The sequence below is a fragment of the Tachysurus vachellii genome, chromosome 6 (assembly GCF_030014155.1).
Source record: "Tachysurus vachellii isolate PV-2020 chromosome 6, HZAU_Pvac_v1, whole genome shotgun sequence".
NCBI lineage: Eukaryota > Metazoa > Chordata > Actinopteri > Siluriformes > Bagridae > Tachysurus > Tachysurus vachellii.
The window spans coordinates 13,680,994-13,696,640 of NC_083465.1; the positions used below are offsets into that span (position 1 = coordinate 13,680,994).

At 34.4% G+C, this 15,647-nt stretch overlaps 1 protein-coding gene across 2 annotated transcripts; it reads right to left on the bottom strand.

Annotated features, from left to right (window-relative positions):
• Positions 1 to 315: 315 nt before the first annotated feature.
• exoc3l4 (exocyst complex component 3-like 4) lies at positions 316 to 15,466 on the bottom strand. Of its 2 annotated transcripts, XM_060872412.1 has the most exons (14): positions 15,077 to 15,466; positions 14,509 to 14,534; positions 12,193 to 12,483; positions 10,923 to 11,123; positions 10,029 to 10,644; positions 9,255 to 9,372; positions 9,021 to 9,146; positions 8,673 to 8,773; positions 8,167 to 8,265; positions 5,459 to 5,582; positions 5,217 to 5,339; positions 3,843 to 3,995; positions 2,415 to 2,533; positions 316 to 1,751 (listed from the first exon to the last, which is right to left on the bottom strand). In XM_060872412.1, the coding sequence occupies exons 3-14, from the start codon at positions 12,458 to 12,460 to the stop codon at positions 1,553 to 1,555; spliced, it is 2,247 nt and encodes a 748-aa protein (XP_060728395.1). In that variant the 5' UTR covers positions 12,461 to 12,483; positions 14,509 to 14,534; positions 15,077 to 15,466; the 3' UTR covers positions 316 to 1,552. The 2 variants fall into 2 exon arrangements, with proteins under 2 accessions (XP_060728395.1, XP_060728394.1); XM_060872411.1 differs by lacking the exon at positions 14,509 to 14,534 and having other exon boundaries at positions 15,077 to 15,465.
• Between the last annotated feature and the right edge of the window lie 181 nt (positions 15,467 to 15,647).

Here is a 15,647-nt window from a genome sequence, read left to right on the forward strand (position 1 = left end):
ATGAGTGAATAAGCTCACTACTTTCCATGTATGTTTTCTTTGATTTATATGAGATATAGACATGTCAAGTCTTACAAAATCTTATACAAAAAAATCAGGCACGTCACTGTATTACCACTAAAGCATCGTGATTTATTGCTAATGTTGTAGCTTTAATGTGAGTATCATGTGCTTGTGATTGGTAGCAGTGGGTTCAGAGGCTAGTGTAGGGGAGGCAAAGCATTCTCATTAACTTGACACACTCTCTTTAACATGACACACTCTCAGTAACTGAAACATACTTATGGTAGCATAAAAAACACTCACGAGAAACAGTTTTCAGTAGAGACACATTATTTTATTAGACTTTATACATGCCAAATGCCTTAATTCTCCAGCTTTCTGCTCTTTTAAATCTATATGGAGATGAATATACAAGGATATTGCATTTTTCATTTTAGATTTATTTGATTGTATACTATGTAAAACCCAAAGATGTTCTGCTTCATCAAATGCCCAGGTTCATTTTTACCAATGAGAGGGTTGTTCTCACAGAAAAATGATAAACAATCAAGTATGTTAATAATTAACATAGACAAAGTATATTGTTAAACAACTATTTAACAATATACTTATAAATACAGACACAAAGTCACATTTCCTCATAAATAAAGACTGTTTCTATAATAATAATAATAATAATAATAATAATAATAATAATAATATTTACATTAAATATTTTAGGCTTTAAAAAATTACTGGCTATTTTCACACATTTTCCTGTAGTCAGGCCACACATGGGTGTACACTGTCATCAGATTCAAGCTGCTGCAATGGCGCAAAAAATGCCTTATGATTCCTATATACAGCCTCTTGTAAATACTTTACACAGTGAGTAAAGTCTTTCACTGCCAATTTTTATTTTCGTTCTATCCCAAGACCTATCCCAATTGATGTCTCTCATTTAGAGCATCCTGTTAGCCCTTCTCATTTCCTTTCTGTGTTTTCCTTGTGTTCCAATATAGTCTGAAATTGCTGTTTTATCTTTTCCTGTTATTGACATTACTCTGGATTTTCAAAAAAAACGTAGATGTAGAATGTAGAACACAACACAGCATTATTTTTCCAACAGACACAGTATAACCACAGGATCTTTATCAATTATCGTCATATGATTGGAAAATAAATTAGAAATACATTATAAAATTGAACAATTATTAGACGTGACACTAACTACATGAATCCTAAAATTCACATTTAAAAATAGATATTATTTTAGCAGAACACCTATATTTATACCTGCACCAAATATTTATTTTATACACAATTATCCCATGCCATTAGACAGTCGATAAGTCTTAATAAACGCGAAAATGCTCTAAATTCGTAATTTCAGCTTTAATGCAAATCAGCTCCTATGGCTGCCACTGTTTTACAGTATGTGTTTGATCTAAAACCCTAGCAGAGGAGTTTTAAAAGCCCTGATATTACTTTCTATTAACTTAAAAATTATACAGCAAAAAGTTTTTTTGGCAGCACCAAGCATTAACTGGACTAGTATGCGAGCAGTTAATTAGAAGAAAGAACAGAAAGGCATATTGACTAGGCAGTCTGGGCTTGCTGCTACCTCCATCTCATTGAATAGTGCATGTTTTGTACTTCCAGCATTCCTGACACGTTGCTGCAGGTCAGAAAACTTCCGCAGGATAACCTGTCTTTGCCTGCCCCGTTTTATGCCACGAAAATACAGTACTGCCAAGAGATGCTTTTGGCTAGAAATGGGGAAAAAAACACAGAGTTAAATCACATTTGGTTCAGGGGGTTTTTCCTTGCTACTTTCACATCTGGCTTACGTATTAGGGATCTAAATATAATCTATATGTGGGTTTTATAAACCTGTTTTGTTTGAGGTCTATTGTTAATGTATATAAAACTGAATTAAACTGAATTGATTCCGATAGAAATACAGTATCTTCAGTGTCAGCAGGTTTCTGGGAACATAACTGGAAATTCCATCTCCCTCCCTTTTAAATCCTTTCCTCCTCAATATCCTGTCTGTGTTTAAAACAACAGATTTGATAACATTTACGCTAATGTGCATGACTCATTAAAGCCTGGCACACATTTACTGAATAAGGAGTATGGATAACAAGATTAAAAAATTATTTGGAAATTAAAATAATTTTTAATTATTTTAATTCTTCCAAAGAACTCTGTGTAATATGGGTTCACTATTAGCACAGAAAATCATATTAACTGCTATATTCATTCTGTTCCCTTAATGAAAAACAAGAATTGTTGATCATTTGGAAATTATAGAGCAAAAATCCTTTATTTTTCTTGAATAAAATACTTTTAGTATGCAATTTGATTTAAATAATTTAAAACTCGACAATAATGAAAGCTGGGGTGCTAGATTTAAAAAGGGACCTCACCTGAAATCCGGATACTCATCAACCAAAGGCAGTAGGTAATTCTTTATTTCACTCTTTTTCTCTCCAATGATCTTTTGCAGATGGTCTCCTACTGGATAGAGCCAGTTTTGAACAGAATTCTGTGGAGAAATAACAGCAAGACAATGTAGTAATCTAGTCCTGTACACAATCATCTTGCTGTTTGAAAAAAAGAATCTGAATCAGTAACTGAATAATAATTAGCCATGACCCCCCAAACACAAAATAACAGAGTTATTCAGACGGGAAGGAAGCAAGGTGTTAAACAAACTAGACAAACCTCCGGGAAATTGCGCACATGGCATAGGATCTTTAAGTATTACTTGGAAAAGCTGTCTATTTATAGTAAGTTAGATATAACCGTCAAACCTAGCTGATTTTCTGATGACTGTATAGTTTCTTTTTATCACAAATATAAATTATACTGTTTTCTTCTAAATAATCCCACTTTTATATTGAAGTTCTAATATACAAAGTTAGGGCAAGCCAAACAAAAAAAATGCTAATTTATTAAAAAACAATCATTGTCAAATCATCAAATCATTGGAATATGGACAAAAATGAGTTTAAATGTTAAAATCCCATTCTGCTTTTCGTTTTGAAGAAAATACTGGGGATTGTTTATTTATTTATTTATTTATTTCTACAGTTGATGCAAAAACCATCAAATGATGCAAACCAATGCAAGAGCTCAGCTGGAAATGACTTTTAAATGTACACAGTCATGCAAAATTGCTAAAGTTTATGAAGTTTATGTTTCACTGATATTTATTCTGCTGCTAATTCAGAACAAGCCATTAAAAGGTGTGAACATGTTTATTCATTTTGTATACAAAAGACAATGAAGCTTTATCAGAACTATATTATAAGCTTGGGCCATATAAAATACATTTTGCCCAAACATTGAGTACATATACTGTAGGATGCTTATTTTCTGCTTGACAATTACCGACTGTACCAACTGTACAAAGCTACTCACGAACACCAATAATAGTAAAAATATTCAGAAAGTTAAGTGACACTAACTAGTATTAAATTTCAAAATAATCATGGTACAAAGGGCACATTATCTGGAAAACATTATCACTGCCAAAATAAACATGGGCTTTATCAATGGAAGTTGAAATACTTAATTAACTTAAAGTACTTTGCTCCTATACAAGTACACATTAGCAAAAAGACTCTTAAACTAGAACCAGAGATAATTTACTGTTACTGGTTATTATGTGTAATATTCTGATTCTTTTCTGATGTTTCTATGTTTTAATGCCCTGAGAGAGAGAGAGAGAGAGAGAGAGAGAGAGAGAGAGAGAGAGAGAGAGAGAGAGAGAAAGAAAGAAAGAAAGAAAGAAAGAAAGAAAGAAAGAAAGAAAGAAAGAAAGAAAGAAAGAAAGAGTGTGGTTATTGTACCATTTCCTGGAACAGCTCACAGAGTTCACCCCATTGCACTCCTATATTGGCAGCAGCTTTTTCATTCTTCCTGTTTTTGCATGAGTAGTTATACTTCATAAACTGAGATATATACTCCTTTACCACAAAGTAATGCACATCACTCACAAATTCCTGTAGTAAAACATACAAAAGACACACAGACACACATATAACAAAGAACAAGAAAATATTTTTGTTTTATTGACAAATACCACTTCTTTCTTAAGATGCAAAAATGTCATGCTGTATCACTGTTACACAAGGGGAATAACATTTTAGCAACAAAATAGGGAACTACAAATATTCCCATTGTGAATAGCTGAAATGTTTGTGTAGCTTCTGTAACTATGTGGGTTTAGCTGTTATTCTATGACTACTTGGTCATCTGCAGGATTTCCCAAGAGCTCCTTTTGTAACATTGTTTTCTGCTATTGAAATCACATTGAACATGTATTTTAGAATATTTTCTATACAGTATATAATTATGGGTTAAAGCAAGGATAAATCTGAGTTAAGAAATCTAAGTTAGAGTTCCAGATTTCAGATTTATTGAAAAAAGTGATTAAAATATTAGATATGTTTTATATACACACACATGTATGTAACTGGTGTTCCCTTTTTGTAAGTTGTGAAACAAAATAATATCAAAATAAGTTCTAAGTATCATCGTTAAGATTTAAACCTAAGGTGGATGGGCTACAACAGCAGAGGTTCAAATTCGGTCAGCCAAGAACAGAAATCTGAGGCCATCATTGGCACACTTTCACTAAAACAGGACTGTCTAGCATCTGTGACCACACAGATTCTTATTCTTGGCTGACAGAAGTGGGTCCTGATCTGGTCTTCTTCTGTTGTAGTCCATTTAACAAAATCTATTCAAGGCTTTATATGCTGTGCATTCTGAGATGCTTTTCTGCTCACCTTTTCTCAGTTGTGAAGAAAGATTTAAGGTACTATAAACTTCCTGTCAGTTCAGACCAGTCTGATCTCTCTCATGAACAAGGTTGTGTCTTTTGTTTTATACACCATTGTATAGAAACTCTAGAGACTGTTGTTTATAAAAATCTGAGGGTATCTGTTCTAAAATATTAAATAATGATCAGTTTCTAAAATTCTCAAACCAGCCATTCTGGCATCAACACCAAATATTTTTCAGATCTAATCATTGTTGAAAACATCAGCTAAAGCTTTTAATTTATATCTGCATGAGTGTATACAGTATTGTGCTGCTGTTATATGATTGGCTGATTAGATATCTTTATAACAGTGTGTGTGTTTGTGTGCCTGAAAGAAAGAGAGAGAGAGAGCACGAGAGGGAAATACATGTATTATATATATTGTAAGTAGCCTTACCTCTACATATTGGGGACACATGTGTTTGCATTGTTGGGACAGCGTTTCAATTCTCTTGTACAATTTTTTAAAGTCTTCTTCAGTGGACATCCACTTCCTTGTCATCATCATCTTCAGAAGAGGCTATAAAGAGTATTAAGAGTTCACAAATTAAATGATCAGAATACATATATTATTATATGTCAAAAGAGTCAAAAAAGTCAGTTCATGACTCAGAGAAGGCCAATCATGATTTTCCTTACCTTAGTGTCAGTTTTGAAATGCTCTAGAAGAGCCTGCATCAGTCTGATAACCAGCCCATTTATCTCCTTGCTTAGTTGTTCTACCTGACTTGGGCACTTCTGTCTGTAGCTCTCAATGTTCTCTCTGGACAATCGACACACACACACCAATGAATGATGTTAAGAACATTTCTAGGGTTTGGCTAAGAAATCACAGCAGTAGTGGCATTTTGGAGACATTGTGGCCACTGTCAACACTTCTATAACACTGACTGCATGGTTACCCATTGTGAAAAGCAGCTGTTTGGGTAGTAAACTATTTTTGGCAGTTTCCATAGAGAGTTCATCTATGCTTGATATCAAACACAAATACCATCATGCACTGAAAATGGGGTCTTTGAATATTATTGGATTTTCACCTATGCTGCTTACTTTATATTGCGCTCACTGAGCATTTTAAAATATTGATTCTTTTCTGACCATAATTCTAGTCTGCTCATTTTTGCCAGTATATTAATGGAACCTAACAAAGATTATGATTGGCTAGCAGAACAGAATGTTAGGATTAACTGTGAGCTTAGAGATAGAGATTTTTTGTTTTAAAATATTAATCCATTAGCTTGGACATTAACATTAACACAGACACACTACTGAAGTGAAGCTTGTCTGCTTAGCTCATGTTTACCAAAATGACACATACTGTAGAACCTTATATTACTGAGGTCAAGATTTCATGCCTCTAATGAAGAGAAGCTAATATTCCATTCTGTTTAGTGCACCTATTTTGAAAATATAGTGTTAATTTTACATATGTAAATGCTTGTGCATTTCTGAAAACCTCAGGGCTATTTAATGTTCAGGGGAGTTTAATGTTCCCACTAGGGACTGTATATACTGTAATCTGACCTCTTCCCTTAGACAAAGATTTCATGAAAGGTAAAGAGTGAGCTATGCCATCCAAGATTAGAGCCAGGCCTCCGTGTGTGCCTTTGGGAGTGTTAAATATTAAAATCAACACAGAAAATATTCTCTTCCAGAAATGAGTGGGACGCTAACTTCAACTAAGGGGATGGATTGATAAACAGATCAGAACAGTGGTAGCAGTTACAGTTACTGCATTAGTGCTGAAACAGGAGCTTGGTTACTGGATTTAGCAGTATGATTACTGATCAAGCTACATCACAACTGTCACCTATGGTGATGAGATGTCGGTAGTGACCAAAAGACTATGGTTGCAACAATGAGGTTCTTCAATTGAAGGCTAAATCTCTGTGAAAGGTTGAGAAGTTTGGCAATCTGAGAGAGCACTGGAGTACAGTCACTGCTCCTGAAAATCAAGAGATCTTACTGTAGTTAAGGTGGTTCAGGCAACATACAAGTGCCTGGTTGGATACCCACTAAAGTTGTATGTCACAGAGCAAAAAAATTCCACAGGGTGGACAAACTCTGGAATATCCAGGACCTGTTGTAGAGATAATATCTCACAGTTGACTGGAACATTTGGGAATCTCCCATAAGGATCTGCATCTGTGACCTTGTATTGCAATGCCTGGGATAAGGCTGGGGATTCTCTCAGCTTGTTGCCAGTGTGCCTTTCATCAGGAAAACCAGAAGGAAAATTAATGTATGAATGAACATATGTCGGTTTTGCATTGTGTGCGATTTCTTTATTATTGATCATCATGTTACTTAGCTGTGCATTGTGAGAAACCTTTACTGCATATCCTTCATTTAAACTATGTCAAGCATTATAGCAGCAATACAAACTGGTTTGCAGACTGTAGCCTGTTTGCCCTGTAATGTGTTCTAAAGATAAATGACTGGTTCTGGTTGTTTTTGTTTCAGAGTTTATAGGGACCTTCCCATAAGAAAGTAAATGTGAGCTGTATGAAAACTTTCTCTGTGCAACCTCTGCTGCTTCCATAAAATCACATGACTTACTGTATCATACCCACATATGCACACCCACATATGCACACCCACATGCGCTCACATGTGCACACACACACACACACACACACACACACACACACACCCACACACACTTTTTTATATTTTAATCTGTGTACCTGAATCGTCATTTTTTTATAATTCATAATTTTTTATAAAGCCAAATACATTTAGCACATATAATTCAACTAAGTACTAGTTAACATTAACATAAAAAAAAAGATTACTGTATGGTGCTGTCTCAGATGTGGTTAAAATAACAACTTATAGTATATTGTATAGAACATGTGTATTCATGCCATTTAATAGTGGTAACTATTTATTTATGAATAAAATAAAATAAAATAAAATAGAGGGGCCACGTAATTCAGAAATGGGTTGTAAGATATGGGACAGGACAAATAAAATACACTTTTGCTACAGGATCTTAAGTTAAAAGATGTCATAAAACATAGTAACATAGTAAGATTGTTGGATCTGATTAAACTGCTTTAATGCTTGCAGATTTAATTGTCACAGTTATTGCCACATGCTCAGATCAGCGGTTCAGCGGAGAAACCTCCATAATATGACCTTCAAAATAGCAACATGGAGTTAATCCCTAAACATAAGAAACTCAGTGTGTGGGAGTTTGGGAAAAAAACTGCACTTTAATTACAGTGCTTCACTTGAGATATTTGCCAGACATAAAGAGACTAAACGGAATTCAAGTTCCATTCTTTGATGCTTTGACGTCATTTTGGGTTAGGGATTCACAGTGTGTCAAAAAAACTACTTACTTGAAGTCTCTGAAGCTGTTGATGTATGTAATGTGATATGCAGTCCATAGCGAGAGATCCAGAAGAGTTTTGTTCCATTGTACAAAGGCTGACTCAAACCTTCGGAAAGGAAGCAATAGAGAGCGAAATGAACCAATATTTGGAATGTTGAAATCTAAAGATTTTAAAACCTCAGCTTATCATTTCAACAAAGACAGAGATTTTTTGTTTCAGAAGAACCCTGACATAAAAAAGCCCCTCAGATCTTACAACACCACAGAAAATTTGACAGATAATGAAAGTGATAAGACAAAAAGAGTCAGTGTATTCCACAATTTCACAGAGTGAGACAGTAAATACAATGGGTCTATGTTTGGGTGGCAAAGTCAAACAGTTCATATAAAGTGAACTTGTCAAACAGTTCATACATGGTATGGAAAGCTGAGTTGGTGGGATGTAGGGGTCTCCATAATAAATAGCTTGTATTTGAATTTCCATAATAAATATACTCTTAGTGAATTGCAAACCTTTTTGGAAATTCCTTGAGCTCATGAAGGTAGCAGCAAATAACTCTGTGCTCCAAGTTCATATCAAGCAAACTTGATGCCTGGATTGGTCCTTTAATATTCTGAGGAAATAAGAAAAATATATAATGTATATAATGTATATAAAATATACAATATACACACTTAAAAATATATAATATATAATGTATACTATATATATATATATATATATATATATATATATATATATATATATATATATATATAATAAAGACGCGATTGCCCCCTATTGGTAATAAAGATACATTGCATGTACTGCTAGTATCTGCATGCTCATTTAACCATGTTAATGAAATCTTTATTGCGTACCATCAAGATGTCCATGTGAATGTGAGAGAGGTAAAGTTCATCATTAATCTGTGGTTTATTTTTTTCCTCCCACATCTCATCATGCTCCAGCTTAATTATGTTGTCCAGAGATGATCTCACATCTACCTGTTAAAAACAAGGAATCTTTCATTTCAGAGTGTGTTAAATGTTTGTAGCAGTTCTGTTTCAGTGGTACAAAACTTCAAGCAGTATCTGTAAACATCTGTATCTTACCCGTAAGTGATCACAATATGCATTCTTGATCTTATCTAGAAAATCATCCTCTAGTTTGAGAGTTTTCAGGTCCTCCTTTAATTCTGGCTGCAAGGAAGTGTTTCCCATAATCTTTTCACTGTAACATGGTCAGAATAATCATCTCTACAGCCATTAAAATGTTAAAATAAGTTTCAGCTTGTTTATTAAGGCAATAGTATAATATTATAACAGCATAATATGTTAGTAGTCTTTATAAGAGGAGGTAAGTTTTTTTTAGATACTGGATTGTGTATAAGTTAATTTGCTGTAATTGCCTCTGTCATTTGAGTTGTTTATGTATTTGAAAGTATTAAGGTGTGTTAGGGAACTGTGTATAGATGCATTACAGTGTTTAACAATGATCAAACCTTCAAATAGGGTCATTTTTTACCAGCATAAAGTGATATGTGGGGAAAAAAGCATGATAACAGTATTCAAAACTGTTGAATATAGACCTACTACAAAAGTAAGCTAATTCAGCAAATTTAAAATGCTAATGATTTCTTCTTGTGTCTAAAAACAGGAAGGCTGTTCTTTAGTAACATCATTATAATACTAACACTTTACCAACTGCTTGAAAAAAAAATTAAGTTAGTATGTAAACTATGTAAAAAGCTTTGAATTCATTAAAAATGAATAATAAATGATGTACAAATTGTACTAATGTGATCATGGATAATGACACTCCCCATGCATTACATCATATAATGTGACTGAAATTACTCAAGAAGGAAATATAAACCAGCTCCTCACCTATGGTACTGTTTCAAAATAAAATTCAGAAGAGCGTAGCAGTCCTTCGCTTCTGTCACTTTTTCCTGAAGCCCTTTCAGGTGTTCTCTAACAATTTTATTAATGGTTGAAACGTATGTTTCAAACACATTAAAGCTTGGTGGGTAAGTGTTTATAATCTCTGCTTTTACTTTCTTCAACTGCTCAACAATCACTTTTCCCACTAGTCCTAAATGTATTGCCAACCAGGAAACATTTTGCTCATGGCTGTCCAGGTGAATCTTCTTGAATGTCTCTTTCAGTCCTTTCTCTACTGCAGTCCTCCAGACCTCTCTCCAATCCTCATTCTGCCCTGCAACTTTTCTGTTTTCCTCCCCTTCGATAATGACAGCCACCTGCACTAGCAGCTCTTTATGGCAAGTCGGCTCAGCAGAGGATTGCTGGACAATTTCACAAAGTTTATCTTTCAAGTTGTTGTTGAGTAGACTCAAGTCTTTCTTTTTATTTAACAGTTCAGTCGGAAAAGATTTTTCACCCAATGCTTCCAGCTCACGTTGGAACTCCTCACGCATAGAGAGTATATTGATATAGGCCTCTTCCAGGATATTGTTTTTAATGAGATTGCTAATCTGCATTACTAAACAAACAAATATACAAGACAGACAAAAATCAGTCACAATAATGTATATACAGAAATATTTGACATAAACTTCAAAACGTTTGTTAAGATACTTTTTTTTAAATAAATTGACTATCGATATAGGAAATGTTAGCCTCACTAATAAACACGTCTCACAATCCAAAAAAGTAGCTGATTCATCTCTGATCACAGAAACCTTAGACTTAAAGCTCACCCCTTCCCCTTGCCTATAAACAAGGAAGATAAAAACTATTTTAAAAAATGAACACAATTACCTGATAAAGGTACTAGGGGGATCTCAGGTAGCTTGTATACCTTCCAGGCTTCAGCTGTTTCTTCTGTAACCTCTGATATCTTTGTCTCTGATGGCATCATAACCCCTTGGCACACCTCCAGCTGCTGTTTGCATGTGTTTTCTTTTTTACTTCCAAAGCGAAGTCTCCATCTACCAGATTCCTGTTTAGTAAACTCTTCTTCTATTGTGTCAAACAAAAGGACAAGTTTAAACATGACTACAACATCACAGATCCTCTAAAGAATGCAAACCAATATACAAAGTGGAAGCAAAAAAAGACAGGTATATAGAGTTTACAAAGAACCAGGATTTGGCAGCTGACATTCAATGCATATCTGTTTGTTACATTTCAGGCTGCACAGTGATATATTTATTTGTTCAGATATACAGGGGTGTGAAAAAGTGTTGGCCCCCTATCTGATTTTTAATTTTTTTGCACATTTGTCACACTTCAATGTTTCAGATCATCAAACAAATTTAAATATTAGTCAAAAACAACACAAGTAAACACAACATGCAGTTTTTAAATGAAGGTTTTTATTATTAAGGGTAAACAAAATCCAAAACCACATGGCCCTGTGTGAAAAAGTGTGAAAAATACAGTGCATTGCAGAGTTCCAAGACGAAAACTGCTGCTGAGCAAAGAGAACATAAAGGCTCATCTCAGATTTGCCAGGAAACATCTTGATGATCCCCAAGAATTTTGGAAAAATACTCTGTGGCCTGACGAGACAAAAGTTAAACTTTTTGTAAGGTGTGTGTCCCATTACATCTGGCATAAAAGTAACACCGCATTTCAGAAAATGAACATCATACCAACAATAAAATATGGTGGTGGTAGTGTGATGGTCTGGGGTAACAGACCCATTGCATTCATCTTTAACAGACCCATTGCAAGTTATCTCAAACGCTTGAATGCAGTTCTTGCGGCTAAGGGTGGCCCAACCAGTTATTAGGTTTAGGGGCAAGCACTTTTTCACACAGGGCCATGTAGGTTTGGATTTTGTTTCCCTTAATAATAAAAACTTTAATTTAATAGACTGCATGTTGTGTTTACCTGTTATCTTTGACTAATATTTAAATTTGTTTGATGATCTGAAACATATGTGATAATGTGACAAACAAAATCAGGAATAAAAAAGTGATAAAAAAATCTGGAAGGGGCCAACACTTTTTCACACCACTGTATGATTAAAAATATAGTTATTGAAAGACCAGGACAAGAAATGATTTGGAATTGTAATATTTACTTGGTGAAGTTGGAGATTGTACTGGATCTTCAGAAGAATTACCCAGCTCATTTCCACTGTTTGTATTCTCTAATTTGGTATTTGATTCTTTGTTTTTCAGAGGACTGTTCTCTCCAGCTCGTTGTAAAGTTTTCATCAGTGACTTCATGCTGTTCTTCTTCTTTCTGTAATTTTTCTGTTTGTTATTTTCTGTTATTTGAGTTGCGTCCTCACCACATACTGAAATGTCACTAGGTCCATCAGCTTCACCTCTTACATTATCTGCCATCCTTTCAGGCAAAGCTCTGTGAACTATATGGGTGCGAAAGCAAAAATTAAAGGAGATATATTGAAAAAATAATCATTTAATGTAAGCTGATTTTTTCTTTTCAACAGCATGATCTTTTTTTTTTTTTTAACCAAAAAATTTGCACTAAGAGGGGGAAGATGAGTCCACAACAACACTACATTACAATGCTGTTTTCAAAAAATTACTTTCGAGTAATGACTTTCAAAGTAATGGGAAATGCTAAATAACATTCCACAATTGATTAATATAATACCTTTATTATGCTTAATAATTTGAATATTTAAAAAAAATAATTTATTAGACATCTCTACAGTATGCACTTAAAAGAAAGATTGAATAATTAAGTTATTTTCCTCCTAAAATTGTTCTATTTTAATACTACACATTTCTGATTAGGAACCACAATTTATTATAGGGTACATAGAAACTTTAAGGGCTCCTTAGGGGGGGGAAATCAGTTAAGGGTTCTACAAGAATGTCAGGGAAATGGACAGTTTTAATAAGACCATATTTGTCCATACAATTGCATATAATTAAAGCTTATGCTTTGTGCTCTCTCCAATCTTATAATGCAAAAAAAAACCTGAAAACCTGCTGCCCATTTTAACGATAAACCGGTTGTGTAGAGAACTAAAAAAAAAGAGTGGAAAGAGTGTTAAACACACACTTTTGCCATGCCACAATCTCTGCTGAGATTTTACCTTTTTTATTTCTATTTCTTTACCCAGTTTAACAGCACTGAAATACCCTCAATAAAACACAAAGATTTGCCAGTAATGAATCCCTCAGGTCCTTATGGATTTCCAGTAGCAGAACATTTACAAAGGAACTGTATTCAAGTATAAATCATACCTGGCATCAATTCAAAAAGCATCCACATGTAAAAATGCATTAAAAATGTTAAGGTATCTAACAGTTACATACAGTAGGTTAGAGTTGAATCAGATTTGAACACTATTTTTTAATTCCTTAAAGTGGTTTAACTAGACATTTTTGCAAGAACTGTGATGGCAATACTTTCAAACACACTCTTACATTCAGCTACTTTACTTCAGCTCTTGATTTATATAAATGAAAATTTACCTAAAAGATATGCTGCTGGAAAGACAAGTTGTAACTTTATAAACATGCTAAATATTTGGCTCATAATGCTTTATAAGATTAGTCATGAATGCAGTCACTTTAATGAGAATCAAATTTTATCTAGATGATTTGCTAGACAAATCAAGCTACTTAAAACTACATGTAGTGCCTAGGAATGCACTGTCAGTGTTTCCTCTGTTTTTTGCCAAGTTAAAAGTTTTTTCTGCTAACAGGAGAATTATCTGGAATAATTCACTCAGCACTTTCTGATTTGAGACTCGGTTAAATTCGGGTAAAGTGAATAATCATTTCCTCAGCCACTGCATGTGTCTCAAGGCAAATGTTAAGGCAAAGAAATTACAGTATACCACAGCCTCTGTGGAAGGGAGGGGAAGCCTACACTCTCTCCCCTATCTGCTGCAGCTACACTAGCCAATCATTGGCAGCTGCGAACTCATGCATGCAGAGGGGCAGACAGGAGTTTCAGGTTTTGTGGGACTGTCAATGACAAAAATAGGTAGCAATAAGTGTACAAGTATTTATTCAATAACACCTGAGTAAAGTACAAATAATCCTAATATTTTCCACTCCTGCTGCTTTGTGTAATTTATATGGTCACAGCATGTTGACCGGTAATTTTGCTGTCTCACAGTGTCAGGATCCCCATTTAAACTGTAGTTACCCTATGTGTGGTGTTTTGCATGCGCTCTCCATGTCCATATGTGTTCCCCTGTTTTTTGTTTATTTTCAAAACCATGCCAGTTGTAGGAAAAGCTACTCTAAATTGGCCAAGTGAATAGGACAGACTCCGGATTCACCACGACCCTGACCAGGATAAAGCCGATACTGAAGATAAAAAAAAGACAATTCCATGCACAATACCAAATATGAGAACACAGTGCACAAGCCAGCAAGATAAGACATCCTCACAAAAAAAACCTCACCTGAATGGAATCTGGATGCAAGTGATCTTAAATGATATAACAGAAGCACAAAGGAGATAATAAGTCAGGGAAAACCTACCCAGACAGTTTCATTTCAGTACACTGTATTTCAAAGTGCACATTTGATCTAAAGAATGCATTTATTAGCACCTTGAATAAATTTTTAACATGTACGTTTGTTCACTCAATATGAACATTAAATCAGCTTTTAAATCTGGACACCTGTGGAACTTTGTTTACACTTAGAAAACTTGCTGCCCATTTTAATCATAAACCAGTTATATGTAGAAAACTAAAAAAAATTAGCTTAGACTATATTACCTTTTAGTGATAAACAAACTATTTCTAATAGCCTTTTAAAACTTTAAACTAGTTTTTAAACGTCTCCCACACTGTAGAGACTCTGTTTAACCTTCAGGTCTGACTCTGACAAAGCAAGACTGCACAGATCAACAGAGATAACAGAGTATTAACCCTGTGTTGCCAATCTAAAAAGTTAGCACAACACTATTATTGTGGTTAAATAGCATATCGTATGATGTAGTAAATAAAATAAAAAAACACTTACCATATGCTCTGTTGATGAGTTAAGCTGTGACGAGACAACAAAGCCTCAAATGCGCAATTCCTTTCACTTTCCGCATAAGAAAATCAACCTACCTGATCTAACATTTACCTTTCGTTTTCACCTTCGGAAACCACCTGCCCTTCAATAGGACCACACCACAGTCATTAAAGCTACACACCACTTCAGGCAGGTGTTTAACCAAAAAAAAACAAAACAACAAAAAGCCTATTTTTACCGTAAGTGCACATGGGTGTAGCTTAGAAGCCGAACACAACCGTCAGTTATATTTATACATAAATACAGACTGTGGTTGAAACGACTTCCTATTTTCGCGCACATTCAGATCTAAACCCTAAATATACATATATACTAATTATAAAGATTTATACATATACACTATGCACAGATTTATGCATATATACTATGCACAGAAAACACACTATATGCTCATGACCTCGATTAAAGGAAAATGTGTTTAAAATGCCTTTTTCACGTGTTACTGAATAACAACAGCTGCTGTTAATGATTTTTAATGGGAGGAGACACCGTTTTGCCTACGTTTTTTTTTTTT

Excerpts from the sequence above, each read along its gene's own strand:
- exoc3l4 (XM_060872412.1), bottom strand. The coding sequence starts at position 12,460 with ATGGCAGATAATGTAAGAGGTGAAGCTGATGGACCTAGTGACATTTCA. Across the intron at positions 9,147-9,254 it reads CATATTGTGATCACTTACGG|GTAGATGTGAGATCATCTCT; the intron begins GTAAGATACAGA and ends TGTTTTTAACAG. Across the intron at positions 8,266-8,672 it reads CTCAAGGAATTTCCAAAAAG|GTTTGAGTCAGCCTTTGTAC; the intron begins GTTTGCAATTCA and ends TCCTTTCCGAAG.